Genomic DNA, 27,810 nt, shown 5'->3' on the forward strand with positions numbered 1-27,810 from the left:
CTTGTCAGAGGCACAAGGGGATTTTGTTTGGTCCTCACAGTGTTTGTTGTTGTTGCAATGTGAATGCCACTAGGTGGGGGGGGCACTCTGCAAGTTCGCCACAGTCCCCATCACTCCCTACTGTCTTACACCCGTCCGCTTCACGCATTTCCATCACCTGCCTGGTCCCTGAAGCCATGAGTTTTCAAAAACCCCAGCTCCACACACTGCCTGGGAAGCGCCACCCACTTGCCCTGGGGCCACCTCCAGCGTCTCCTGCTCTTTCGCCTACACGAGGGCCACCCAGGGGGCTCGTTAAAATGGCGATTCCCAGCCTCCTTCCCACCCCGATTCCGTGCAGCAGTGCCATGGCAGGGACGCTAAACTCGAACGCCGACAGGAGCCAGGCAGGCCACATAAATGAGTGAACTAGCCAGGCAGCAGAAAAGTCGACGGCCAGAATTAGCATCAAATTGTATTTTTACTGCACGATGGTGAATGCATGGAACAGAATACAAACATGGATGATACTGGAGTTTATATTTCAAATTCAAAATTGAAAAAATACAAATTGAAAAATAGAAATATTTAATTATTAAAATTTTCTCTTTCATAATTCTTTTGCCCCTTTGATTTTGAAGCCAGACGCCTGACCTCGCCCCTTTCTACACCAAGAGGTCAGCGTCAGGCCTTGGTTGTCACGTTGGGATGAGCAGTTTAGAATTCAACCCTGAATCCTTAACTGGGAACGGTTATGTACTTTGAATCAATTCTATAATGGAAAACCGCAGTTTACAAGCGCGGGCACCTCCAAAGCCCATGACTCAAGACCACTGTAGGAGGCGCGGGTAGGGCCGTGACCTCCGGTTCGGACCCCGCACCCTAGAGCCCTGTAGTTCAGCGGGTGCTGCCTGTGGTCTGCATTCACACGATCGACAGTAACCGGCGGAGCCAAACTGGACAGTGCTAGTTCATTATCACGAAGTCTGGACGTGGAGAGCCTTTGGGGGAATTTGGTCTCGAGCCCCACCAGCTGGGTGAATATGGTCCAGGCCACATGTTTTGTTTCTGAAAACCAACTGCAGCGAAGGAACTGTTCCTTGCCAGTGGCTTCCATGTTTTTGCCAGGACCGGGCAAACACGGTCATACATTCAAGTAGCTGTTTGTGAACGTCTTTGCAGAGAACTAGTGTTCGGAGGGTGGGGGTGGGGGGTTGTAGCCTCGACCAAAAGTCTTTGACCGACCTTCTCAGGGGAACCAGGTGTGGCTTCTGTCTCATTGCAGATGAACCAAGTCGACAGGTTTCAACAGTGCGGATCCCTTCCACACCATCACGTGATGACCAGGTCACAGAGCTTCTGTCAAATACATTGGGTCAAGGTCACCGTCCACCTGCCCGTGGTTGAAGTGCAGGAGCGTGCCGAGGACGTCCGCGGTGTGTTCTGTGTTCCTTCTGAACACAATTCAACTCCTGGCGATCGAGGCAACGAGCTGACTTGCGCTCTCGCGGAGCGCTGCCTCCTGGGACGGAGGTGTCCTGACAAGGCCGCCTGTGACGCAGATCGTTAGCTACGACGGCCTGCGACTGTGCTTAGGAATTCTCGCCAGTCTGTGTATTTCTGTCAATACACACCCAAATAGCCCATCTCCCAGTGTCGGGCCTGCCTGGGCACCGTGTCACAGACTTCTTCAGTCGCATCCAAATTCTTCATACCACAAATAAATAAAGCTAACTGGGTGGTCAGAGTTCGTGAGCAACGACAGAGAAGGCCACGACGGAGTCGACTCTTTCAAGTGACTGGACTAGTAAATCTTCCGGTTTCATCTTCGACTCACGGCACAGTGCAAACGCCCGTCAGGCCGAAGGGACAGTGTGAACGGGCGGGCGCGTCCGTCCAGGAGCCGCCGTCCCGCTCCTTTACAAACTCGCCATCGCTGCGAGGCTTTCGCGCCCGGGCCGTGCTGTGCTCGAGACTCGAACTGCGCTCTGCAGCCACACTGCCTCTCGGACCTGCGTCCTTCCCGGAGCAAACCCTACTGACCCTTGAGGCCCTTTTTCAGCTCACTGAGGATCGCGTCTCGCATCTGCTCTGTGTACTGGTCGAAGCTCTTACTGTGCTTTGATTCGTAATGACGTCTCAGGTTGTACTCTTTCAACACAGATACGATTTTTTTGCATATTAAACACATAGGCATGCTCTTCACTTCCACAAAGAAATACGCTCGCTCCCATTTTTCTCGAAACACGTGGCCCTCTCGGTCTCTCTTTCGTTTTGCCACTTTTGATAGAGACATGGGTACAAGAAAGATTTCACTTGCCTCTGGATGCTACCAAGGAACAACCACAGCGCAAGCCCAAAGGCAATGACCCTCTGCCTCGCGGTGGGGGAGCCAAACGGGAGTGGTGGGGACTGCGGCGAACCGGAGAGCACACGCCCCATTGAAAGGGGCAGCTCCAGCCCAGTGTTGCTAGGCAGAAGGGCGGGCCCAGAGGTGCCAGAACTTCTGACTTGTCAAGAGAAGCGAAGGCTGCAGATTGGGTGTGTGTGTGCGTGTGTGTGAGGAGTGTGTGTGTATGTGTGTGTGTGCGAGCGAGAGAGAGAGAGAGAGAGAGAAAGAGAGAGAGAGAGAGAGAGAGAGAGAGTGTGTGTGTGTGTGTGTGTGTGTGTGTGTGTGTGTGTGTGAAGTATCCTGATTTTTACAACTAACTCGTTAGGAAAAAATGCTACGTATGCTAACACAGGGAAGGCCAAACAAAACGTCATCTGCAGAGTGGCCCACAGGCCACCAGATTGCAACCTCTCTCCTGAGATGGGGCTCAGGAATCGGATGTTAGCTGGCATCCCAAATAGTGCAGATGCTGGTGGTCCAGGCTTGGACCACACGCCAAGCAAAGCTAGTCTAGAGTCTGACAACAGACAACGAACTCCCTGCCCCCGGGTGGGACCGTCCCTGCACTCCACATCCTGTCCGTAGCCAGCTGCCCCCCACCCGGATGTCTCCGAGGACATTCTTGCCTTGCCACGTCCCAAACCTACCCCCTACCTTGTTTTCCATCTCAGGGACTGCCCCACTGTCCACCCCACCCAAAGCCTGGGAAGGTCCATCTCTGGGACCTGGGGCCAGTCTCTCCTCACGTGTGATCTTGTCCACTCCCATGACTCCAACGATCACACATACGCCGTCTCCTAACAACACTTCTGAACTCCCAACACGTCCTCTGTCACTTGCGACACTCCCCGGACCGTGCGCACTCACTGCTGCTCCCTCCTCCGGGCCCCTCATGCAGGAAGCTCCGCCATCTACCAGCGCCCAGGCCAGGAGCCGAGGCCGACCCTGACCCCACCTCTTCACCCCCAATTCCTCTGCATGGCATGCCGAGTCCCCAGACTCGCCCCTCTTGCCCCCTGACTTGGTCCAGCTGCTCCACCAGCCTCTCCCCTCCCCAGGCCACCCCCCCAGCCTCCCCCATGCATTCCTGGCCTTGCCTTGTCCCATGGCACTCGACAGTCCGGAGGCCCTGCCAGCCAGCTGGCCCAGACCGGCGCCCTGCGCGTGGCCTCCCCTGGCTCTCTCGCGTCCTCAGGACAAGCCTTGAGCCACTCAGTTTGGAACCTGAGCCTCCTCCCAACCTGGCCTCTCCGGGTCCCTCCTTCCTCCTGCTGGGCTTGCACCTCTGAACACCCCAAGCCTTCTCCTGCCCTCACACATTTGCTTCTGCTGTGCCCGCACCTAGATTACCACCTGCCTTCCTTCTCGGTCTCGTCGACTCCCGAGTCTCCTCCCGGACTGCGGAGCCCAGCTGGCTCAGAGGCCTCTTCCGGGCACCCGCCCTATCTCCGCGAGGGCGCACGGCCCTGTGAGCTCTGCCTGCCTGCCTTCACGTCCCACCCGCCCCGGCCCAAAGCCGGGCTGCACCAGACTGCCTGACTCACTGCGGGGGCCCAGGCGTCACCAGCCCAGAGCCTCAGGGACATCTGCTGAAGCAAGAACAAGGACAGAGAGGTCTCCCCCAGGTCTCCTCCTGCCCAGTCCTGGGGGACGTCAGTGACGGGAGCCGGGGCGTGTGTTAAAAGGAACTTTATTGGGTGTCGGGGGTTCAGATGAGATCCATGAGGATGTCGTCCTCCATGACGCTGGGCTGCAGGCCCGGCTGGGGAACCGGGCCCCGGGGACCCCCGCTCAGCAGCATCTGACCTGGGGGGCAGTGGGGAAGGGACTGCATCTCCCAGTAGTCCCTGGGGCCCTAGAGGGCCCTGGACCTGCTTCCTCCCTCTTCCTCTGGGAACCCAAGGTAATACCTTTCCTAGGAAGCCCCAGGGAGAACCATCAGAGGGACCTTCTGGCCCCATCTGGTCACAAATGAGCTGATTCCCATGAGCCTTTAGGAGCCCATCCCCCAAACTACTTCTCTGACCCTAAGACTATGTTTCCCATCAACCCCGGGACACACAGGAAAGAAATCACAAAAAGAGATCTTGTCCCACTAGGTCTTGACCCCCTGGACTGTATTTTCCAGGATCCCTCAGAGCCTCCCAAGAACCCTGGGGTCAGGGGAACCAGCTACCATTCTTGAATCCCAGCCTTCAGTTCCCAGGAGCCCTTGGTCTTGAGGCTCTAGCCCAGGGGCTGCTGGGACAGTCGGTCCAGACCCCTGCCCTCCCCGGGGACCTCCTTACCTGGCAGTGGAGCTCTCGGGGGAAGCTGTGTGGGCCAGGACTGGGCAGGCGGTGGGTGCAGGAGGGGGGGCCCCAGCTGGGGTTGCCCCAGACCCTGGTGTGGTGGGGGCAACAGTGCAGGAGCCCCCGGTGGCTGGAGGTGGTGGAGGGAGGCTTGGGGTGCAGGCACCCCAGTCTGGGGCTGCGAGAACAAAGAAAGTGGCTCAGAGTCCCCACCCCATGGAGCAACCTCTTGCACAGAAGCTACTCAGAGAACATCTCTCCCAGTGGCTGTGGGGGGGGGGGTCTTTCTTCAAAGGAATCTTAGCAGAAGCCCATGTCAGACAGACAGAAGAGCCAGACTGCCTGGACCCCTTGGCAGGGCTCTATTCACACCCTCTGATCAAAGCCAACCTCCTTCCTCCCAAACAAAAGGACCAGAACCATCAGGGCCCAGGGCGCAGCCCCATGACTCCCATCTGCCCCCCACCCCCAAGTCTCACCGGAGGTGGGTTGAGGAGGAGACTCCGCAGTTGGGGGTTGGCCCCAGGGTTCTGAGGCCGGAGGATGGGTCCAGGAGGGGGAGGGCCAGGGGCTGCTCCAGGAGGGCCTTGGGGGGCGCCTGGGGGGGCCTGGGCAGCACCTTGGGGCTGGGGCTGTCCTGAGGCTGCGGAGGCCCCCACAGTGCCCTGAGGCTGGGGCTGTGGTGGGCGGAGCTGGAGCTGGTGGGGAGAGATGGGGGTAAGGGACAAGGCAGATTCCCCTGACCTCCGAGGTCAGGTCAAAATGACAGTGTTCCTTGGGGGTCTCCCCCGCCCTGGCCCTGACCCCACCAGCCCTCTCCTCACCAGATTCTGTGAGGGTCTCGCCTGGTCCTCCAGAATGGGGCCCAGCCCAGGGGGTGCCTGCTGTGCCCCCATCTGTGTGGGACAGGGAGCAGGTCAGTGACGGGGTGGCATTGGGAGTGGGGGCCCTGTGTTTGGGCGGGGGGTAGCCTTCTGAACCCTGAAAGGGAGCCCGTCGGGAGCTAGCGATGTTCTTTGGGAGCGGGTGGTCTGGGAGGTACACCTAACTCTCCCAAGCCCCCAAGAAGCGGGGCTGGGCCTCAGAGATTCGCTACAGACAGTGAAAGGCATACAAAGATCTCGAGAACATGTGGGGAAGGAACTGAACCCAGGTGGCCACGTCTCAGCCCAGGAGGGACGCTGGGGCTCAGGGGCCCGGGGGGGGCAGGGGCGGGTCCTGGGGGGAGAGGGCCCCGGTCACTCACCCCGCGCTGCTGCTCCAGCTTCTGCTGCTGGACTTGCTTGTGGTTGGTGATGACCTGCCGGATGCCGTTGACGAAGCCGCTCTGGTCGTAGGGGATGAGGCCCATGAAGATCTTCTTCTTGGACGAGTAGAGCAGCATGAGCACGCGCACCTCGCAGGGGGCCGTGTGGGGGAAGTGCACGCAGCCGGCCTGGCGGAGGATGCGCCCCAGTCACCCCTCAGGAGGAGGGGGAGGGGCACCCCAGCCCCGCTGGTTCTAGAAGCTCCACAGGCACCCGCGGCCCGCCCTGTGCTGGACTCACAAAGCCGTTGCCCATGATGCGGTAGAGGCCTTTCAGGGACTCCAGGTCCTTGTTGGTGAAGTGGAACTGCACCATCCTCGAGTTCCGGAACAAAGGGCCCAGGGTGGTCTGCGGGAGACACGGGAGACACGCGGGCCGGCGTGCGGAGTGGGGAAGGGAGGAGCAGGGATGGAGGCAGGTGCGGGGCAGGGAGGGGACGAGGGAAGAGAATGCGACCAGCTGACCGGAGGGGCGGGCGGTGCCCCCTCGGGCCACTCACCAGCAGCTGCTGCGGGATAAGCTGCATGATCAGCTTCTGGGGCCACTGCTCCGTCTTCCTGGGGGTGAGGGGGGAGAGGCGTCAGGAGGTTGCAAGCCCGGCCCCACCCGGCCCAGCCCTACCGTCCGTCACCTACAAGTTCTCGCCATGATTCACGTAGACCTGGCACGGCAGTGAGCGGGTCAGTTTGGTGTTGGCGTCCACGGAGGCAGGTTTGGGCTTCTGAGTGGAAAAGCAGCACATGTCACGGCGAGAAGAGCCCCAAAGCCTGGGCCCTTCAACCTCTCCTGTCCTACCCTGGAGGCCCCGGAGCTCAGGACCTGCCCCAGCTGAAGTCCCACAAGCCCTGGGCCCCTCCTCCAGACCAGCGGTCCTGCAACCTCTGTCCCCTCCCTGCCCTGATCCCCTCAAGCCCCATCACGCCCCAAATCTGAGACTTTTAGGTTCTGAACCTACAACACAATCCTTACTACCTCCCTCATCCTGAATTCAAGGCTTCCTTGAGACTCTCCTCAGGACCCCAAGTGCCACAGCCCCACAGGGACCCCAGCCCAGCCCCACATCCAAACAGGCCGTGAGGTCCCCGTGGCTCTTCGAGCTACTCACCTCCTGCCACTCGAGGACCCCGCTCCAGGCCAGAAGTTTGTTGGAGACCGACTGCTGCCCCCCAAGGGCCGGGGCCCCGAGCTGGGCCGGGGAAGGGCCGCTCACCCCGCCAGGGGCCACCGAGCCCGCCTGCCAGAGGGGAGCAAGGAGGACAGTGGAGCCGGGTCAGACTGTCTCCTGGGAGGGGCGACCCGAGAGACAGACAGACCAGTAGGAAGACTGGAACTCAGGCTCCTTCTCGACACCACCCAACGGTGCCTGGGACCACAAATGCTCTGACTCCGGAAGATCTGAGGACTCTAAGGACCCGTGACGCTCCAACTCCCAGAATCTCCTGGGGTCCTCTGAACAGTCCTCACCCGCTGGGAGCCAAAACCCTATCATTCCGTCCCCAGACCTTCCTGCCTCAGTCGTCTGTGGCACAAGCCCCCAGAAGCCCTGAGGACCCAGGACGAGACCCATGTGCCCTCACACCCTCCTCGGGAAGGCAAACTGCTCGGCCTCGTCTCTGTAAGCAGCTGGGGGGGGGGGTAGGGCAGCGGGGCAGGTGTGCAAGTGCCTACCATGGACGGTGCCCCAGGTTGTGCAGGGGGGGCCAGGCCTGGGCCAGGAGCCACGGTGGAGACCAGGCTGGGCTGGGAAGCAGGGGGTGGCTTGGGGGCGCCAGGGGGCCCCGGCGGCAGAGGAGGGGCCGGGGCCTGGCTGAAGGGGGGACCCACTCCTGGAGCGGCTTGCAGAGGGTTAATGGGTGAGACTGCAGGAGAGACCAAGAGGAAAGGCGGGGACAGATGTGCAGAGGGGCCCGGCTGACCCGAGCCCACCCCATGTCCCCCCTCGGGACTCACAGCGTGGGCCCAGCCCCGCCTTCTGGTTCTTGGCGGCTTCCACTGCATTCTGGGCCGCCACCTGAGCTGCACTCAGGTTCCCAGGGACCTGGGGGTGGAAGGTGATGAGGACCACGCACTCCAGTCTGAGTGTCCCATGGGGTCACACCACTGCGCCCACCCAAGGGACAGCTATCCTGGCCATCACATCACGCAGGGTGACTCCCATCCCTGCAGAGGGATGTGATTCTCTGGCCCCAAGAGTGCCACCCACCCTGGGGTCCCAGTGGAGACTCCCCATCACCCCATAAGCCCCGACATCCAGCTAGGTCTCTCCCACAAGGCCCCAGGAGCACGTCCCCTCCCTGGCCACGTCCATACCTGATACTGCTGGGGGACAGGGGGAAGAGGCTGCTGGGGGGCTGCTGAGAGCGAGGCGCCCGAGGGTGCAGCTGGAGGCAGGGGGACAGGCTGCTTTGGCTGGAGGGGGCCTGGGGCCGAACCACCCCCAACTGAGAGCAAAGGATGGACGACCGAGTCCCATGCGAAGGGATTAGAGAGGGGAGAGAAATCTAAGTCAGAGGGAGCGGGGGGGGGGGGACACCCCCAGTCGCTCCACTGCTGGCACTCGGGCCTCACCTGGCAGCACGAGCCCCCGCACCAGCACCATGTGCCGGGGGTCCTGGCTCACGTCTGCTGGTGGCTGCAGCGGCTCCAGCAAGGCGGGGGGAGCTGCCTTCTCGAACAGCAGCCTCAGGGCAGGCAGCTTCCGGGGAGACACTATGGAGAAGTGGATCCCTTGCTGCAGGAGGAGAGAGGCGCCGTCAGGGCAGGGCTGTCAGGAGACCCCCAGGCTACCACACCCGCGGGGCTCTTAAGCAAAACTCCCATCGGGCTTTGAGCCAAGGGACCCTGGGCCTGTATCAGCTGCCTCGTGGGCCTCTGGGTTATAGATCTGCCAAAGGAGTAGCAGAGGGGCTCGAAGCTCCGCAGACCCCAGGCCCCTCCTCCCAGAGCTCCTCCCTCAGACTCAAGAGTCCTCACCTCCCCTATCTTCTGCACGAGACTCTCCGTCGTGTACCCAGAGTACGTGGTGCTCTCGACGGCCGGGAGCAGGTATGGGGGCGAATTACAGATAAGGAGGCAGACGCGATGTGTCTGGCCGCTGCCAGGGAGAAGGAAAGACTTGGAGCAGGTAACAACAGAGGCCCCGGAAAGGGACAGACCAGGCCCAGCCGAGGGCAAGTACTCCACCCTACAGGAAGTCAGGAGGAATGGCCCCACTTCACAGCTGAGAACACCGAGGCCCAAAGACGTTCCTGACTCCCTCTGAGTTGCCCAGCAGGTAAGGAAAGCAGGAGGCAGACCCAGAGCAGGTTCCTCTTCCCGGTGAGGACACCAAGACCAGGCACTGGCCAGGGAACACGGCCTGGCTCCCGCCTGGAGAGCTTTCCAGGGCAGGAGGCAGTGGGTGGAGTCAAAGCCAGACGGGAAGAGGCACTGGGGGCCCCCCACAGGCTGGGCACACTCACATCTGCTCCCGCATCTTCTTGAAGTCATCGAAGAGCTGCAGGGCCGTGCTGAGGCCTTCTGCAATGAGGCTGCAGCTCTCGCCGCCCCCGCCCATGAACCTGCAGGGGGTGAGGCTGTCAGCCCTGGGGTCCCCTGTGGCACCCAGGGCTGCCACCTCCCAGCCCCCCACCCCGCCACACCTAAAGAGCCTGAGTTCACGTCGTCGCCCTCCTCCCCACCCTCTACCCTGCACCTGGGCATGGGGCCACCGAGGAGTTTCCTGCTCCATCCCCAGCGCTGACGCGGCACCAGGCCTACCAAATGTGGACAAGGGCTGCTTGTCATCTCCTCTGACCGAGTCCCTCCGGCCAGAGGTCCTGCTAGATCAAGGACAGGAGAAGGCCCAGGACACCTGCCTATGAATTCGTTCCATGCACCTCCCCTCAGGGCTGTGTGTTCCACCTTTAAAGCCAGCTCTGGCCTTAGCCCACCCTCCCAGGCCAATATGGGGGCCTCCTCTGTCCTCCCATTGTCAAGGGTTGAATTGTGTCCCCCTCCCCAAGAGATATTGAAGGTTCTAACCCCGAATAATCCCAGAATGTGACCTTTGGAAACGGGTATTTACAGAGGTAAGGACACTACATTGAGGTCACAGGGTGGCCCATGTCCTTAGGGTCAAAACAGGGAAACGTGGATACAGAGGCAGACATGCTCAGAAGGAAGAAAATGTAGAGAAAGAGGGAGAAAGCCATATGGAGATCAGAGTGCACCACCACCAGCCAAGGATTGTGTGGGGACACCAGAAGCTGCAAGAAAAAGATCTTCCCCTACGGGCTCCAGAGGGAGCATGGCCCTGCCCACACCCTGATCCTGAGCTCCTGGATCCTAAACTGTGAGTCACTACCTTTCTGTGGTCCTAAGCCAACCAGTTTTTTTTTTCTTTTTTAACTTAAGATTCTATTTATCTATTTGAGAGCGCGAGTGCACCCATGCACCCCTGCACATGAGCAGGGGGAAGGGCAGAGGGAGAGGGAGAAGCAGGTTCTCCACTGAGCATGGAGCCCAAGGCGAGCCATGCTCGATCCTGGGACCCCGGGGTCATGACCTGAGCCCAAGTCAAATGCGTAATTGAGTGAGCCCTCCAGGCACCCCTAAGCCGATCAGTTCTTTCTACTTCATTTCGGCAGCCCCAGGAAACTCCTACACAGACTCAGGGTTCCCTTCCATCGGATGCGCAGACAGGTCACCAGTGACCAGCCCGTATGGGGCGTGGCAGGGGGACAGCCTCTAAGTGGTGCAGCTGCTGCCACCGGGATTCTTCCCATCACGGGGCAGTGAGGCCGACTCTCGCCACAGGTGCATGTGTGCACAGTGACCACATGCTAGCAGAGCAGAGCAGGAGGAAAGATGGTGAACAGGGGTGCCTGGGGGGCTCAGTGGGTTAAGGCCTCTGCCTTCGGCTCAGGTCATGGTCTCAGGGTCCTGGGATCGAGCCTCGCATCGGGCTCTCTGCTCGGCGGGGAGCCTGCTTCCTCCTCTCTCTCTGTCTCTCTGCCTACTTGTGATCTCTGTCAAATAAATAAATAAATAAATAAATAAATCTTTTTTTTTTTTTTTTTAAAGATTTTATTTATTTATTTGACAGAGATCACAAGTAGGCAGACAGGCAGGCAGAGAGAAAGGAGGAAGCAGGCTCCCCGCCGAGCAGAGAGCCTGATGCGGGGCTCCATCCCAGGACCCTGGGATCACGACCTGAGCCGAAGGCAGAGGCCTCAACCCACTGAGCCATCCAGGTACCCTGTAAATAAATAAATCTTTAAAAAAAAAAAAAAATGGCTAAAGGAGAGGGTGGGGCTGGCTCAGTCGGTAGAGCACACAGCTCTTGAACCCCGGGTCAGAGCTCGAGCCCCGCGCGCTGCACGGAATTTACCTGCGCACGCGCACACGTATGCACCTAACAAAGAGCCGCCAGCCCAGCCGTGTCCGTTAACACCAGAATAAAGCCAAGCTCTCAGCTGGGCATCTGGGGCCCTCCACGCGCAGGGCTCTGCCCACCTTCCTGCTCCATCCTCCTCTGGTACAAGCCGTCCAGAATGCCTCCCATGTCCCTGGTCTCCGCGCTCTGCCACATAACCGGTCTCCTGCCTGTGCTGTTTGCTGTGACCACACACACCCCTCTTCTGGCCCAGGAGGAAAATCCCTGCTTATCTATCCTATGACCTCCCCAGCCCGGCATCCCCTCCTCCGGGAAGCCTGCCTCAGCGACCACCTGGTTTTAGGGCCCACCCTCAATCATATGCCATGTCACTGGAGGCCGTGACTGTCAGGCTTCCCTCCACAGCGCACCTGACGCCCGGAGCCAGGGCAGCCTGCAGTGATGGGGACCAAGCGGCCAGTCCGAGGTGTCTCCAGCTTGTGTGCAAGGTGCCCGAGGACACACGGGGCCTCCTGGATGCGGGAGCCACAGCAGCTCAACCCTCTGCTCCCTTCCCAAGTTCTCACGCCAATTCTTACCAGCTGCAGGCTTCCGCCCCCTTCTCACTCTAGGCCCTGTGACCTCGAAGCCTTCGTTCTCCCTCTCTGGGCACGCAGGCCCCACTGCTGCTCCTTACCCCCACCCCTGCTCCCAGCCCTGCTCTTCCCTACCACCAAGACTGTTCCGCACGAGAACCAGAAGGCCAGGGTTGGGGGGCAGCCCCCAATGATGGAACGGACCCCGCACCCGCTCTGCCGCAGCTTCCTGTTCCCAAATAAATCAAACCGCTATTTTCATGAGGCTTTTGGAGCAAAAAGTGTCCTGGCTGGGCCTGGCCAGAAGGCGGTGGTGGTGGGGGGGGACGGACACGACACACACAGATATGGAGCAGCTGCTTCATGTGTGCATATCTCCCTTTAGGGACGTGAAAATGTTTTGGGGCCATGTGACTGCCCAGTGTACGCAGAATAAATGCCACGGAACTGCTCACTTCAAAATAATCAGCTCTGTTATGCGAATTTTACCACAATTTAAAAAAGCAACATATGAGGGAACGTGTGATCGACCAATCACTTTGAGATCCTGGAACTCGCTTTTCTCTTCCAGAGCTAGGCTGCCTGTTACCCACTCAGAGAGCTACGGAACGCATATTTTGTCCGAGAAACGAGAAAGGCTGGAAAAATGGGGAGCAGAAATAAAACCTGGTCTGTTCCAAAATACGTTTTGAATACCATCGAGTTTACAATAAGCCGTAATTCCAAACGAAGCCCTCACCGGTGCACACGCGAAGTAAGGCGGCAGTGCTTGGTGCCAAGGGTGGGCTCGGCCTCTTACTGCTTCCCTTGCCTCTTGCCCAACCCCCCCCCTCGCCCCAGTCTTCACTGCCCACCCTCACGGGTAATGAGCCTTTGGAGGCCCCCCAAGGTACTGGTCAAAATGAGTGACTGAACAGCCACCAGGCTCGACCCGCCTGGCCAGTCACACAGCTGTGAACACCACCAGCTCCAAGAGGGCCAGGACCTGGCTGCCTTATATCCCCAAGGCCTCAGCGCCCAGGACAGTTTGCTCCACAAACACCTGTTGAAGGAATGAATGAATGAACGAACAGACGGTCACAGTGCTAGGGAGAAAACACTCAGGGCTCCTTTTCCTTCTATCCTTTCTTTCTGATTCTGGGTCATTTGCTGTAGGGGAGGAGATAAAAAAAAAAAAAAAAAAAAAAAACCAACCCCGCCCCTCTTGAAAGAAAGGAAATGGAACAGCAGAAATAGATCTTCCCAAAGCAAGGACGTTTCACAAATCACACTGCATGCTTTGTTCCCTAAGTTACGGACGTTCCGGAGGAAGATAAGATTTCTTCTCCGAGTGTGCACAAAGCCCACAGACTTTCTTTGTGATCTCTGTGCCGGAGCAGCCGGCCAAGTCACAGAAAGTGAATTTAGATGGTTACACAGGACTTGCTGAAACAATGAGCACTGCCAACGTTTATCCGCTGACTGGGAGGATTCCGAGGTGAGCACACAGCCTACAGAGCTCCTTCATTTGGCTAAAGCTGACTCTAAGTTGATTAAAGAGGAGGCGTGGATGCGCGCCAAATGTGCTCAGAAAGCATTTCCCTCTTCTCTTCCACACGCTTTGGAAAGACTTATTTACTTAAATATTTTTAAGATTTTTAAAAAGTGTTTATTTACTTATTTAAGTCCGCTCTACGCCCATCATGGGGCTCAAACTCAACCCTGAGATCAAGGCTAGCATGTTCTTCCGAGCCGGCCGGGCGCCCCGGAAAGCTGTAAATAAGGAGGTTTAACTGCGTGTCCTGACAAGTCAACACCACCAGAATTTTTGGTTTCTCGGTGATGATCTTCTCCATGGCTTTCACTCACTGATTTACTGTCAAGGTCTCCCGAGGCCTTTTGGGTGCCAGGCCCCAGCTGGCAACAAAAAAGCAGAAGGGACACCAGGGACCTAGACGTTCACGGTTCAGAGGCATGGGAGTATGACAGGGCAACAGCCAGGAGCGGCAGGCGCAGAGGAGGGAGCGACTGGGTGCCTGCCAGCATCCGGGGAGGGACACCGGAGCCGGGTCTTGCAGCTTCGAGGGTCACCAGGTAGAAATCAGGCCAGACCCTGTGCTCGGAGCTAGGCACCTAAGGGACATCACACTTGAACTTGGGCCTCAAAGAGTCCCCCAATTACCATTATTCAAGTCTCGCAACAATCTATCTCAGTACTTCTCAGCTGGGGTGGGTTTTGTCCCCCCAACTCGCCACCCAGAGGACACCCGACCATGTCTGGAGACATTTTTGTGTGTCACAACTTGGAGGTGGCTCCTGGCACCTGGTAGCTAGAGGCGAGGGCGAATACTGAACTCCTGGGAGTGCGCAGGACAGCCTCTGCCACAGTGAATCACTTAGCCCGAAGCGTCAACAGTCCTGAGATCAGGAAATGCCACTCTGTCCTGACTACCAGCTCGAATGACCATGCAGGGTCAAACGTGGGTGTCAACTTCCCAGGGAACGGGCAGCCCCCAGTCCAGCACATGCCGTCTGGAACCAAGCAGGCACTCAGCAAGCACGTGCTGAGCAAATGTAGGAAGAGAACAGCAGCCACGAAACGGCGCCGTTTAGTGAACTCAAACCACAGACCAGACACCGAGCCCGGCAGGATGAAGGCACTACAGGAAGATGAGCTCCTCTGATCCTCTAAGACCAGAGATCCGGACTGCCATCATCCCCTCACCGACCAAGAAACCGAGATGTGAACCAACAGCGAACACAAACACAGCACTTAATACATCCCAGGCGCTGTCTGAAGGGGTCACCAACTCATTTAATTCCCAAAGAATGCCTATGAAGTCCTGGTAGCCAGTGCCCCCCAATGACCCCCCACCTCGTGGTATTTTACACCCTCGGCATTCAGCTCCGCGCACACTCCCCGCACCGAACAGGACTGACAGCCATACTGAACAGAATGCGGCAGAGGTAATGCTGTGTGACTTCCAAAACTTGATCATAAAAACCCACGTAGCCTCCTCTTTGCTCCTTCTGTTGTGCTGCTGAGGGAAGCCTGCTGCCACGCTAGGAGGCCACTCCGCAGCCACAGAGTGAGCCACCTTGACAACGGACGGGCCAGGCCCCTGGATAACAGCCACCTCAGGGGACCCTGAGCCAGAACTATCTGCTGAGCCAATCCTGAATTCCTTACTTACAGAGCTGGCACAGAATAATTAACATTTACGGTCTGGACCCACTAAGTTTTAGGACAATCTATTACACAATTGAGAATAAATAATACAACAAATAAGTAAGTACTATAACACCCCCCCCCCCCAAAAGGGATAGGAGATAAACTACAGTAGACACAAAGGGAACAGGGACTCCTCCGAGTCTGGGAGTTTTGTCGTGGTTTAGCTGTGATCTGACCCGTTTAGCTGTGATCTGACCGCAGGCTGTCTGCACCCGCACTGGGCCGGCAAAGGGAACATTCCACATCCCATCCTAAGCACAGAGGAATCTGTCCTGGCCTAGGCCCCACCCCGCCTCGCACTCAGGCTTCAAAGGGCCCAGCTGAAAAAGGAAGACTGGAGTACAGATGAGAAACAGCCAAAGAACGTGGAGAATCACGCAGAACGTGGAGGACCCCATAGTACCAGATGAGCGCTGGAGCTCAACAGGCCTCCCAAACTGGGAAGATTTTTCTACTTCCACACAGGATGGCAAAACCGCTGAGCACACAGAACCCACCGCGGAAGTGACTTATGGACAAAAACAATCCCTCTCAGCCCTTTCAGCCACCCAGTGTGAGGGACGGTTCCTGAAGCTCAAACCAAGCCACCATCCATTCAGGATCCCTTGCAGGGTCCCCCAACCCACGGCAAGCACAAGAAAAAGCTCACTTAATGCCGTCGAGCCAGGTGACAAACTCATAGGCGCTGCTCGTGGGGGCATGACACTGTACGTAGGACTCAGGAGCGCAGTCCACCGTGTTGAACACCACGAGGCTGTACTGGGTCCCCCCATACTGGGAGGAGAGGACAGAAGAACTTTTCACCTGGGACCCCAGTCCACCTCCCTCCTCCCTCAGACCCAGAAGTCCACCCCCAGCTCCCTCCTCCCTCAAACCCAGGAGTCCGATCCCCGGCTCCCTCCTCTCTCCTCCCTCGGACCCAGGAGTACGGTCCCGGCTCCCTCCTCCCTCAGACCCGGGAGTCCGGTCCCGGCTCCCTCCTCCCTCAGACCCGGGAGTCCCGTCCCCAGCTCCCTACTCCCTCAGACCCAGGAGTTCGGTCCCCAGCTCCTCCTCCCTCAGACCCGGGAGTCGGTCCCCAACTCCTCCTCCCTCAGACCCAGGAGTCCCAAGACTCACGTCGCCCCCGAAGTCCGTCTCGGCAGGAGGACCACCATTAAAATACCTGTGAGGGTCGGAGGCAAAAGGTCGGGGTCAGGCAAGAAACCGTGGAAAACTAAAGTCGGAGGGCCGGACTGGAAGTCGCGGAAACGGGACTCACTCGATGGCCGGAAGCAGGTAGTGCTTGCGCAGCCCTTCAAAGTAAGGCCCCAGGTTGGCCGTGCCCTCAATCACAAACACCACGTCAGCCACGAGGCCCCCGGCGCGGGCCGGGCCCTCCGACCCGGGGACCATTCCCCTCGCCCCAGCCGCCACCGCCGCCAGCGCCGCCGCCGCCGCCGCCGCCGCTGCGGGATGGGCGGAAGTGCGCCTGCGCTGCGCGTGCACCGGCGCCGGACGTCTTAGCGCCGCCGCTCGACGCGCCTGCGGCCATGTTTGTGCGGGGCACTCAGGGCGCGCTGGTTCTGTGTCCATCCTCGTTGGTACGCACCGCGTGCAAGATTAAGAGCACAGCGAACCCCTTCGGGGGCCTGACGGGGAAGACTGAATCATTGTCAGGATGTGGAGTGACATATATTGAGAGAGGAGCAGTCGGCCGCCATCTTTAAGCGAGGCGCCAGTTCCGACTCAGGTCTCAGTGGGAGGGTCAGGAGACCTGGTTGCTAAGCAACGCACACGCTGCCCTAGTTTTCTATCGGCGAGATTAGGTTTCTAGTTAAATTTTTTCTGGCGCGGGGAGATTGGAGGGGGAGGGTCGTGTGAAGGGTCCAATCACGTCCTCTGAAAAGGGTTACTAGGCAACGCTCGAGGTTGCCTTCCACTCGGGCGGGGGGGAGTGCAGCTGTTTTTCCCCCTCAAAGAAGCCTAATTCCAACCCAAGTGGCGGTTGCTAGGCAACACCTGATTGTTGTTTTCTGGGAGAGCGGCCAGAAACTGGCCTAGAACATAAATACATTCCAGGTGGATTAAAAATGTAAATGCAACAAATGAAACCTTAAAAATAGCAGAAGGAATAAAGAAACACACTGTACAATCCTGAAGCCTGGAAAAAAGTTTATCATCACAGCAAAGCCAGAAAACGTAAAATATTGATCAATTTGTCCAAAAGACTATAAACCGAGTTGGAAAAAACACGATAAACTGGGAAAGTCATTTGTAACATATATGTTCACTGAAATTTACTACATAAATACATCTTACTCATCAATAAACACTTAGGAAAATAGAAATATATATTTTTTTAGTGGTAGGGAGACTCTCCCCCACACAGAACCATTTAAAATGGCAAGTAAAAATCTGAAAACTAAAAAAAAAAAAAAAAAAAATCTGAAAACTGCTTATCTTCACCAATTAAAAAGTATTTTACCTTTGTCACGTTAATTAATATTGGAAAGAATAATGTCCGTGAGGGCGGGAGAGTGTGGGCTCAGATACAGTCTAGAAGGGTTATGAATCAGCACCACTTGCCCCAGTGTATTTTGGCAATGTACTTTAAGATAAAACGGTGCCGGGGCGCCTGGGTGGCTCAGTGGGTTGAGCCGCTGCCTTTGGCTCAGGTCATGATCCCAGGTCCTGGGTTCGAGCCCCGCATCGGGCTTTCTGCTCAGCAGGGAGCCTGCTTCCTCCTCTCTCTCTGCCTGCCTCTCTGCCTACTTGTGATTTCTCTCTGTCAAATAAATAAATAAAATCTTAAAAAAAAAAAAAAAAAAGATAAAACGGTGCCCTCCTCTCACATACAGTCGTATTGCCATTTTGTCACGTTTACCTTTTCCAACCCTTTTTGCTTTTATTTTCCTTGCTGAAGCCTTTTAAAGTAGAGCCCCAACATCCTATCATATTACTTCTACATCCTTGGCAGACCTCTCTAAAAAGTTACAGACATGGGCACCTCGGTGGCTCAGTCCTTAAGCGTCTTCCTTCAGCTCAGGTCATGATCCCAGGGTCCTGGGATCCAGTCCCGAATCAGGCTTCCTGCTCAGCAGGAAGCCTGCTTCTCCCTCTCCCAGTCCCCCTGCTTCTATTCCCTCTCTCGGTGTGTCTCTCTGTCAAATAAATAAATAAAATCTTTACAAAAAAAAAAGTTACAGGCATTTTCACATACAACCACCATACACCCCCAACAAAATTATTTCTTGGTGTCATCTAACACTAAATCCACAATCAGATTTCCCCAGTTCTCTCAAAATGGCTTTTTCCCATTGTTTATCTGCATCAGAATCCAAAGACCAAACACATATTTAGACATTATATCTCTTAAATTTCTTTCTTTCTTTTTTTTTTTAAGATTTTATTTCTGGGACGCCTGGGGGGCTCAGTGGGTTAAAGCCTCTGCCTTCGGCTCAGGTCATGATCCCAGGGTCCTGGGATCGAGTCCCACATCGGGCTCTCTGCTTAGCGGGGAGCCTGCTTCCTCCTCTCTCTCTCTGCCTGCCTCTCTGCCTACTTGTGATCTCTGTCTGTCAAATTAAAAAAAAAAAAAAAAGAAAGAAAGAAATCAAACCTAGGAGCGCCTGGGTGGCTCAGTTGGTTAAGTGACTGCCTTCAGCTCAGATCAAGATCCTGGAGTCCCGTACTGGGCTCCCTGCTGGGCAGGGGGTCTGCTTCTCCCTTTGACCCTCCCCTGCCTCAGGCTCTCTTTCTCTAATTCTCTGTTTCTCAAATAAACAACAAAAATAAAAATAAATTTAAAAAAAGAAATCAAATCTAGAGAGGCACCTGGATTGCTCAGTAGGTTAAGCCTTGTCTGACTCTGGATTTCGGCTCAGGTCCTGTTCTCAGGGTTGAGAGACTGAGCCCCTTGTTGAGCTCCGGGCTCAACCAGGAGTGTGCAGGATATTCTTTTCCTCTGCCCCTCCTGGTCATGCTCTCTCTGTAAAATAAATAAATGAATCTTAAGAAAGAAGAAAGAAAGAAACCAAATCTAGAATGCAGGCAAAACATGTCTGAAAGGAAGCAATTTTTTTAAACATTACTATACATTTCGTAAATACATTTGGTTGAACGTAGGCCCCTGTTCTCACAAAAGAGAAAAGTTCTAGCTCATTATATTCAGAACTAAATGAAATTTTACTTTATCAGTTTAAACACACAGAAGAAGGAAACTAATGTATGTCAATCCGGAATTGGCTAAATTGATTTTGTTAGATCCATAATGTTGATTATAAAAAGACATTTTTTAAAAAAACGACATATATTTATTTGGTCTAATGAGGAAAAGTTTGAAGGCAACATTAACATAGTGATCATATTTGTCAAATTGTGTTAATGTTCTGGGTTAAACTGTCAACTTTTTATTTCGGGAAAGGTTTGGGAAGGAATATTTTCACGTTCGGCATGCTGCACTAAAGTGCATAAATTTATTACAGAAAGAATCTTATTTTTATGATTCTGGAAAATAAAGGATTTCATCCTTCTTTTTCTAATAACAAAAACAACCATCTCATTTGGTGGTTACTAGGCAACGTTGGCCGGACCAAACCATCCCGCGAGGGTGAAGGGGGAGATGGTATTTCTCTCGGTTTTGCTCGAGATACGTCATGCGGCCATCTTTGAGTGGGGCACAGCTCTCTCTACCTTGGACTGGAAAGTGGACGGAATGCAGTTGCCAGGCAACGCCTCGGTGCAGCCACCATCTTTAAGTGGGGCACAGCTCTTTATCAATTTAAAATGTAAAAACATCTTAGTTTACCTGAAGCTCGCCAGACAACGCCTTGGCGCCGTCCTTACCTTCAATCCGGGCTCTTCATTCTCTTCTTTAAATAAATGAACAATTAGGGAGAAACTACGAAGCTTTACAAGTACGATGGGTGCCATCTTTCTTAGGGGCATATGATTTCCGGTCGAGGCGGAAGAGCACCTAAACGGCTCGGGGGAGGTACTGGAATAGAGACTGAGGATGGGTTTGAGTTGGGTGAAGAAGGCGGGAAATCTACTTCTCTTCCAATCAGCTCGCCATCTCGCCCTCCGGCGGCTTCGGACCGCCTGCCGGCAGCCCGACTTAGCGTGACCACGGGCCTGCTCCAAGGTGGTCTCTGACTGCCCCCACGAGGGGACTGGAGAGGGTTCCAGATGGGCGAGGAGGGGACCGAGGGCACCGTACATCTGCTTTGTCTTGCGGCCTCCAGCGGAGTCCCCCTGTTCTGCAGAAGCTGCCGCGGCGGTGCCCCCGCCCGCCAGCAGGTGGGGCTCTGGACCCCTGGATCTTCAAAATAGAAGGGGGCTAGGCACTTGGACTCTGTCTGGATCGTCAGGGGAGTAGGATCTGGGGAAGTTTCAGAGTCGAGTTTAGAGGACCAAGGGTGCAATGACTGGTCTTATAATCTTGATTCCTAGAAGAGGAGGGCCAGGGGATGTAGAAAGAGGAGGGGGCTGGGACCCTGGACACTTGGGTCCCAAGGTGGAGGGGACTGGGGGCTCCTGTCTAATGTCCCCAACTTTCCCCCAGCTTCCGTTCTCTGTCATCGGTTCCCTCAATGGAGTACACATGTTTGGGCAGAATCTCGAGGTGCAGCTGAGCTCTGCAAGGACGGAGGACACGACCGTGGTGTGGAAAAGCTTCCATGACAGGTCTCCAAGCTGTAGCTTTTGGGGCAGGGCCAGGGGCTGGGTGATGGCCGCTGTTGAAGATGACCCTGAGGCTTACCAGGTCTCCAAGGCCAGCTGTTTACTTGGCTGTGGAATCTTCGACAAGCCAGTTACCCTGTCTGATCCCTGAGTTTCTCTGTATGAGAAGCAGGTTGTGCCAGCTGGCGAAAGATGTAGCTTGCATCCAGGGTCAAGGGTAGACTCTCTCCTCACAGTCCTGCTTCCCTGGCCTGGAATCATTTTTTCTTCTCACCTTCCTTTCTCACAGTATCACCCTCATTGTGCTGTCATCTGAGGAGGGGACCTCGGAGCTGAGGCTGGAGAGGCTACTCCAGATGGTGTTTGGGGCCATGGTGAGACTCCCCAGCCCTCTTCCCCAAACCAGGAAGTCTGAGCTCTCAGCATCCTCCTCCCTCACACCAGGAGAGGAGTCCAGATCCCCAGCTCCTGCTCTTTTATTTGGTTCTTCTAGGTTCTTCTTGTAGGACTCGAAGAACTGACCAATATCCGCAACGTGGAGAGACTGAAGAAGGAGTTAAGGGTGAGGCTGCAGTACTTGAGCACGGAAGTTAGGATCCCAGGTCACAGATATTCAGAAACTACACTTCCCAGCTGTCCCTGGGGCAGCCTGGTCAACTGACCCTAGAGCCAGGCCCAGCAGGGCTAGTTTTCTTAAGGGGAGGCAGCAGATCTGGGGCCCACCTCTTCCCTCCCATTCCTAGGCCAGTTACCGCCTCATTGACAGTTTCCTGGGGGACTCTGAGCTCATCGGGGACCTGACCCAGTGTGTGGACTGTGTGGTTCCTCCAGAAGGTTCTCTCTTGCAGGTACTGAGAATGCATTGGGGAACCCTTCGGCTTGTCACTGGCCCTGGCTCAGTCCTCATCCTCTTACCCCTGGATCGTTGCCTCAACCTTTTCTCATCCTTTGGGCTTCCATCCCAACCCCCACTTGGCCCCAGAAGGGTCTTTCTTCACCGAGAGCTACCCCACGCCTGCCCAGCTCACAGCCCTTCCATGGCTTCCATCGCCCCCAGGACAAGCTCCCGTCCCCCCAGCCCAGTGTTTGAGGACCTTGGAATCTCAAACCCTCCAACGTGCTCACTCTGACCTTTGCTAACTCCCATCTTCACCCAACTGCCTTGGGGGTTCCCCGGACCCCAACAACTTCCCAACTTCTTTGCTTGGCACACGCTGTTCCTTTCGCTGGTGAATTTCCATCTATCCTTCCTTAAATACTGCTCTTGTCGATTCCCCTGGCACGGGCGCCTCCTGTGACATGTCTAGGGGCAGGTGACATGACCTCTCCCAGCAGGAGTAGGTGGTTGATTGCGCCCACCTGGCTCATGCTGTTGGGATTATTAACTTCAGTAACACGTGTCAGTCTAGGGAGCAGCCACACTAGCTGTTTAAATTACAGTGTGACTTGGGGATGGTACTTGATTGTGAAGGTGAAGGAACCCATGCCCAGGGAGAGTGAGGCACGTGAGCATGCCAACAGGCCGACTTTGAATTGTATGCCTGTCTCTTCCCACTCTTGGCCCACCTGGGAAGTCACTGCCGCCCCTACTCATGTCTCCTGACCCAGGAAGCCCTCTCTGGGTTCGCTGAGGCGGCGGGGACGGCCTTTGGCAGCCTGGTCGTGTCGGGCCGGGTGGTGGCAGCAACAGAGAGCTGGTGGCGGCTGGGGACGCCGGAGGCCGTGCTGCTCCCCTGGCTGGTGGGGTCCTTGCCGCCTCAGGCCGCTCGCGACTACCCGGTGTACCTGCCGCACGGGAGTCCCACGGTGAGCTGGGGGAGTCGGGGCGCTGGGGATGATAGGGGGCCGCGAAGGGACCAAGAGGCCGGAAAGCGAGGAGGCGGGGCTTCGGCGGGAAGGGGCGGAGCTCCGGCCAGCCCCTGCGGCGCCCCGCTTCAGGTCCCGCACCGGCTTCTGACCCTGACGCTGCTGCCGGGCTTGGAGCTGTGTCTGCTCTGCGGGCCGCGCCCTTCCCTCAGCCAGCTGGATCCACAGGTGAATCCGGGCCATGTCCCCGCTTTTCCCCCCTGTAACACCTCTGCCCGCCTGCCCCGTCCCTGGCTAACCACCTCTTCCGGCCAGCGTTCTCTACACCGCGCTCGTCCCTCGTCGGCCCCCCCCCCCCCCCCCCCCCGTGGACTACACCTTCCGGCCAGCCCGGTCCCTCTATCGCTCCCATCCCCTCCTTGCAGGCTTCACCCTTTCCCTGGTCCCCTGGGTCCCCCCGCCCTCGTGGGCCCCGCCTCTCCACCCTGGCCACGCCCCCTCCCCGGTACCCGCCCCTGATCTCACCCACCGGCCTCGCCTCAGCTTTTGGACCGCTGGTGGCAGCCAGTGCTGGACCCGCTGCGGGCCTGCGTGCCGCTGGGATCCCGAGCGCTGCCCGCTGGCTTCCCCCTGCACACGGACATCCTCGGGTAGGGCTTGGACGGAGGTGTGGGCTGGGGGTCCTCACCCCCTCTGCCCTGGCCACAACACCCCCTTTCTCACAGGCTGCTGCTGCTCCACCTGGAACTGAAACGTTGCCTTTTCACGGTGGAGCCCTCTGGGGTTCAAGGTGACTGACAGGAGGGCCAGACTGACAGGAGGGGCTTGGGCCCAGGGGGGCTCTCTGTCACCCACTCTTCCCCCCTCCAGAGCCTTCTCCTGAGCATCGTCGTCGCCTCCTGCGCTCCTTCTACACCTTGGTCACCGCCACGCACTTCCCACCAGGTGTGCCCCCTTTGCACACGCGAGGACACCGAATCTCCGATCACATAAGGGAGGATGGGGCATCCACACCCGCGGGGAGGGGCAGGGGGGTCGCAGCCTGGAGACCACAGAATCCACTGGGCAGCCCTAACAGGTAACGCTGAGACTTCCTCTCTGGCCAAGTGTCATGGATGCCATGACTGACTTCACCCTCATGGGTGAGGGGGAGCTCCCGTCACATCACTCTGCTGCTGCAGAGGAAGAAACTGAGGCTCGGTTAGTACGCAGTGGAGAGCCCTGAGTCACACATAGGTTCCCAGAGCCACAATCCACTGTACTGCTGCAAGCACACACTTTGCCACCATCTTTGCCCCTCGGGGTGCGGGGTGTCACAGAGACTAGGTTAGGAGGGAAAAGTTGTCTTAGAACCCACGAGGCCCTCGGGAAACAAAGGAAGGGATGCAGGACTGGCCCCTCCTAGCTGCGTGACTCCACCTCCCCCACCTGCTTCCCTGCCTAATGTGGGTCGGGGGGCGGGGGGGGAGAGTTCCAAGGGCTGGGCCTGTATCTGCTCAGCATACCTGTATGTTCGTGATCTGTACTGCTAGGCGGACTGTCCAGGGCTGCACACGGCATCCCCAGTAGAGAGGGGGATGGAGGCTGGCTGGGAAGAAGGGGGAGATGGCCCATGTCCTTCAGGCAACTGACAGCCAGCTGGAGCGGCGAGGCCCTCACCTGTCAGGCCCGGGATGTGTGTCGCTCCTGCAGGTTCGCCTACTAGTTGTCTGGGGCCCCCCTGGTCACCTCGGCCCTTCCTGTCGTTCCTCCAGAGCCGGGGTCAGCAGAGGACAAGGTGGAGGAAGTGGCCCAGAGGACCCAGGTGCCAAGAGCCTGCTACCTGGTGTCTGGACCAGAGGAGCCGGGCATGGGCTGGCGGCTGGTGGCTGTGCAGGCGGGCCCGCGGCGGCTGCTGCTGCTGCTGTCTGCCCAGAGTCCCACCCACGCGCTTCGGGGCTTGGCCACCCACACTCTGCAGGCCCTCAGCCCGCTCCTCTGACCCCTGCGCCTGAGCCACTCACGCAGACACGGCTGTTAGCGTCTCTCGGTTTATTCGCTCACAATAATACACAGCCCCTGGACAGGAAGGGGGCAGGAGGGGCTACAATGGGGTGGGGTGGGAGGGGAGGAGGCGCCCACTTCCCTGGCCCCTCTCCCCTCTGTGCTTAAGGGGGAAAGGGAGGGAGGGGGCTCCCCCTTACCCCCCAGAATGTAAACAGCAGCAGATGAACAAAAATAAAAATACAAAAGGCTGGAGGAAGGTTCCAGGCATCCCCCCACCCCTGGGGTCTTCCCTGTCACCAGTGGAGGTCCCCTCGCTGCCCCATCCACCACAGCTGCCTCAGTCCTAGGGGCTGCCCGGCGCCGGCCACATCCCCGGGGGCAGAGTCCAGGGCTCAGAACTGCTGGGCCAGCAGCTCACACAGGTGACGGGAGACGGGTTCCTTGCTGGTACGCAGGGTCAGCCGATACATCTGGGTGGGGGACATGGCGGCACAGACTCAGGGAGGAAGAAGAGGGGACAGAGAGCCCGGGGGGCGCGGTGGGGAGTAGGATACAGGGAGATAAGAGAGAAAAAGGACAAAGGGATTAGAAAGATGACAGAAGGGACAGGAGGCAGAAATAAAAACAACACAGGAGGGAAAGGGTGAAGGGTGAAAGTGAGATCCAGAAGGGGAGAAAGGATGTGGCAAGGAAGACAACAGATAGAGGACTCAGGGACACAGCACAGAGGGGCGTGATTAAAAACGAACACATTGAGGCAGGGGGGTAATGTGTCAGTCTCAGAGGCACTTCCCAGACCACTGCTCACCTGAGCCTGGGCGTTGGGCTCCAGCCGGAGCAGACAGCCCACCTGCAGGGCTTTAGTCTGGATGATTCCAGCCCCCACGAAGTTCTCAGGGTTGGGGTCCACATTGTCCAGGAGAGCAGAGCCAAACCCCAGGAGCTGGGGAAGAAGGGTAGCTGTCGGAGGGGGCCAGATCTGGGAGCCACCAGGCAGTAGCAAACCAGTTCCCCCGAAATTCTTGCGAGTGGGACCTGGCCCCATTTTACAGATGGGAAAATAGAGGCACGGAAAAAATAGAAAGTACTCCCCACACCCCAGTTAGGGAGAGGCAGGTCTGGGCTGTGGGTCCAGGGCCCCCTCTCCTGTTCCCGCAGTGGTCACTCACTTTTGCCTTAGTGACTTCTGCATCCATAGGGTGGTTGGCTTTGAAGATTTTCTGTGCCTCCTGTTGGGGGCTGGGGGCAGGGGAAAGGTTCCGGTCAGGTGCTTGGAAGGCCCCGCCCCCGCACCCCCCAGCAGCTGCAGCTCGCACCCCCTCCCTGCTCACAGGCTCAGCTGCTTCCAACGCTGGAAGAAGTCCTGGGCCGCCATCTCCGTGGGCTGGAAGAACTTGTTGATGGTCACCGGGAGCTTCAGGGTGAGGGACTGGGGAGCGCCCCCGTACCTGGTGGCGAGGGGAGGGAGGGGCGGCAAGGAGGCTCCATCAGACCCCAGCCCCCCTCCCCTCCCCATCCAGAAGATCGCAGCCGCTTGGCAGGGCCCCCGCCCCACTCACCGGAAGCGCACGGACAGGAGCGGGGGCGTCAGGAAGTCCCGCAGACATTCGATGTTGAGCACCTGCTGCACCTGCGCCCCGCCGTCCACCTGCGCGGCCACGCGCTTGGTCTGCACCGCCAGCTGTGCCCACTGGGGGTCAAGGAAGCCAGAAAGAGGCCGCAACTCCCCCCCCCCCCACCTCCTCTCCCCTGCGGTCTTGGCCACGAACTCTGATGGTTCTGAACTCCGGCCTGCAGGCCTCCGAGGGGCCGGGCCTGCCAAACCCCGGCACATGGTAGGCGGCCCCAACACCGAAGCCCTTCCTCAGTGAGCCCTCTGGCCTCCCACGAGGGGCTCGGGGACCTCCATTATGGCACAAGTCACGTGGCACTAGGGCAGAAGCCCTCCTGGGGCTGGGATGGCTGATTCGAGTTTGAATCCTGGGATCGTACCACCTTGGGGACTCTGGGCGAGCTACTTTACCTCTTAGCCTCAGCTACAAAATGGACACGGTGTCCTCAGCATTCAGAGAAATAATCCAGTGTGAGTACTTGTCCGTGTGTCTGGCACACGGTCAGGGCACCGAAAGTGGCTGCAGTGTGATCACATCTACCTTCAAGTTGGCAAGGACGGCCTCTTGGGCGTCTCCCGCCCCTGCCCCCTACCCATGCCTAGCACAGAGCTGAGCCCGCCGGGCACCCTGGAGATGCTGCTGTTGAGGGCTAAACGCAGCAAAGGACTGAAAAGGTCCTCAAAGCTTTTGGGCCTAACCGCTGTCATTTCATGGGCATGAAAACCACTATCAGAGAAAGGAGGGAGGACTGACACCTTCCTTTATGCCAGCCACCCTTCCAGAGTTTTCCAACCACACTGCCCTTCAGAACAACGCTATGAGAAGGAAGAGGGTCTACACTTCAGACATGGGACAGGAAGGCACAGAGAGGCCAAGTGACTGGTTCAGATCACACAGACAGCCTTGCTTGGGGATCCAGACCTGCAGGCCTGGCTCTTGAATGCAGGAGACCGGGATCGTGGGTGTGCAGCCCTCGGAGGACAAGCTCAGGACATGGAAGCGGCCTGACAGGGACAGACAGAGGCACCCCTCTCCCATCACTTCACTGTCCTCAGGCTGTCCTGGGGAGAAGAGGCCCACCCCTGTCTCACAGATGACAGTAAACCTCGAACACATAACCATATGCTGAGGGTCTGAAGAGAACTGAACACGGTTCTGGACCGGGGTTCACCTGCTTCCCCACGGCCAGGAGGGCAGACCAGGAGGGTCAGGGCTCAGGGGAGGGGGCTGGGCCAGGCCGGGAGGATATGAGTCTGGAGGTCTCCAGGGTGGACGACAGTGGGCGAGAAGTTCTGGAATTGCACGGATGTCTTGTTGCCATAGAAGAGATACATGCGGCCTGCGGAGGGTGGGGAGGGGCAGGGCTCCATCTGACTTCCTTAACCTCCTCTCCAGATGCCACCCAAACCCAGGTGTCCCCGAAACCCCATCCCCACACCGCCCCTCTCCGGACGCACCCAGGTTCTGCCGGAACTCCGACTTCACTCCAATCTGCAACAGTTGGTTCTCAAACAGGACCCCGTTGTTCTTGCACACGAACCTGGGTGGGGGCAGCAGAGAGCTCAGGATGCCAGGGGCGCCTGTCTAGGCCCTGCTCAGTGCTCCCCAC

At 57.5% G+C, this 27,810-nt stretch overlaps 3 protein-coding genes across 13 annotated transcripts in view; 1 reads left to right on the top strand and 2 right to left on the bottom strand.

The window, feature by feature from the left end:
- Positions 1-583: 583 nt before the first annotated feature.
- LOC111160661 (mediator complex subunit 25) lies at positions 584-16,572 on the bottom strand. 6 transcript variants are annotated; one of them, XM_022523911.1, is made up of 18 exons: positions 16,394-16,572; positions 16,252-16,297; positions 15,782-15,906; positions 9,431-9,529; positions 8,943-9,063; positions 8,538-8,700; positions 8,280-8,410; positions 7,920-8,007; positions 7,638-7,828; positions 7,075-7,203; positions 6,605-6,690; positions 6,469-6,526; positions 6,210-6,317; positions 5,909-6,097; positions 5,487-5,558; positions 5,142-5,360; positions 4,660-4,840; positions 585-2,130 (listed from the first exon to the last, which is right to left on the bottom strand). In XM_022523911.1, the coding sequence occupies exons 1-18, from the start codon at positions 16,525-16,527 to the stop codon at positions 2,015-2,017; spliced, it is 2,256 nt and encodes a 751-aa protein (XP_022379619.1). In that variant the 5' UTR covers positions 16,528-16,572; the 3' UTR covers positions 585-2,014. The 6 variants fall into 6 exon arrangements, with proteins under 6 accessions (XP_022379616.1, XP_022379619.1, XP_022379617.1 ...); XM_022523909.1 differs by having other exon boundaries at positions 585-2,259; XM_022523912.1 differs by lacking the exon at positions 585-2,130 and adding an exon at positions 4,046-4,177.
- A 3,554-nt stretch (positions 16,573-20,126) lies between these two features.
- On the top strand, positions 20,127-24,840 carry LOC111160561 (fuzzy planar cell polarity protein). 4 transcript variants are annotated; one of them, XM_022523758.1, is made up of 11 exons: positions 20,128-20,412; positions 20,678-20,799; positions 21,086-21,170; positions 21,290-21,358; positions 21,540-21,644; positions 22,405-22,602; positions 22,735-22,830; positions 23,146-23,252; positions 23,328-23,392; positions 23,473-23,547; positions 24,357-24,840. In XM_022523758.1, exons 1-11 carry the CDS (start codon positions 20,302-20,304, stop codon positions 24,581-24,583), a joined length of 1,260 nt encoding a protein of 419 aa, XP_022379466.1. In that variant the 5' UTR covers positions 20,128-20,301; the 3' UTR covers positions 24,584-24,840. The 4 variants fall into 4 exon arrangements, with proteins under 4 accessions (XP_022379467.1, XP_022379468.1, XP_022379466.1 ...); XM_022523759.1 differs by lacking the exon at positions 21,540-21,644 and having other exon boundaries at positions 20,127-20,412; XM_022523760.1 differs by lacking the exon at positions 21,086-21,170 and having other exon boundaries at positions 20,127-20,412; positions 20,678-20,776.
- LOC111160560 (adaptor related protein complex 2 alpha 1 subunit) overlaps positions 24,622-27,810 on the bottom strand; it is a 29,929-nt gene continuing 26,740 nt past the window's right edge. For all 3 annotated transcript variants that reach the window (XM_022523756.1, XM_022523755.1, XM_022523754.1), the window contains 7 exons: positions 27,659-27,741; positions 27,451-27,540; positions 26,148-26,271; positions 25,920-26,036; positions 25,758-25,827; positions 25,397-25,531; positions 24,622-25,058 (listed from right to left, as the gene is read on the bottom strand). In XM_022523756.1, coding sequence (XP_022379464.1) covers positions 24,981-25,058; positions 25,397-25,531; positions 25,758-25,827; positions 25,920-26,036; positions 26,148-26,271; positions 27,451-27,540; positions 27,659-27,741 — 697 coding nt within the window. In that variant the 3' untranslated portion in view covers positions 24,622-24,980. The remainder of the gene's footprint in view (positions 25,059-25,396; positions 25,532-25,757; positions 25,828-25,919; positions 26,037-26,147; positions 26,272-27,450; positions 27,541-27,658; positions 27,742-27,810) is intronic.

Source organism: Enhydra lutris, unplaced genomic scaffold (genome assembly GCF_002288905.1).
Source record: "Enhydra lutris kenyoni isolate GAN:26980312 unplaced genomic scaffold, ASM228890v2 scaffoldscaffold77, whole genome shotgun sequence".
Lineage (NCBI taxonomy): Eukaryota > Metazoa > Chordata > Mammalia > Carnivora > Mustelidae > Enhydra > Enhydra lutris.

Excerpts from the sequence above, each read along its gene's own strand:
- LOC111160661 (XM_022523907.1), bottom strand. The coding sequence starts at position 16,527 with ATGGTCCCCGGGTCGGAGGGCCCGGCCCGCGCCGGGGGCCTCGTGGCT. Across the intron at positions 16,298-16,393 it reads TACCTGCTTCCGGCCATCGA|GTATTTTAATGGTGGTCCTC; the intron begins GTGAGTCCCGTT and ends CGACCCTCACAG. Across the intron at positions 15,907-16,251 it reads AGACGGACTTCGGGGGCGAC|TATGGGGGGACCCAGTACAG; the intron begins GTGAGTCTTGGG and ends CTCTCCTCCCAG.
- LOC111160561 (XM_022523757.1), top strand. The coding sequence starts at position 20,537 with ATGACTGGTCTTATAATCTTGATTCCTAGAAGAGGAGGGCCAGGGGAT. Across the intron at positions 23,253-23,327 it reads CTGCACACGGACATCCTCGG|GCTGCTGCTGCTCCACCTGG; the intron begins GTAGGGCTTGGA and ends CCTTTCTCACAG. Across the intron at positions 23,548-24,356 it reads CGCCACGCACTTCCCACCAG|AGCCGGGGTCAGCAGAGGAC; the intron begins GTGTGCCCCCTT and ends TCGTTCCTCCAG.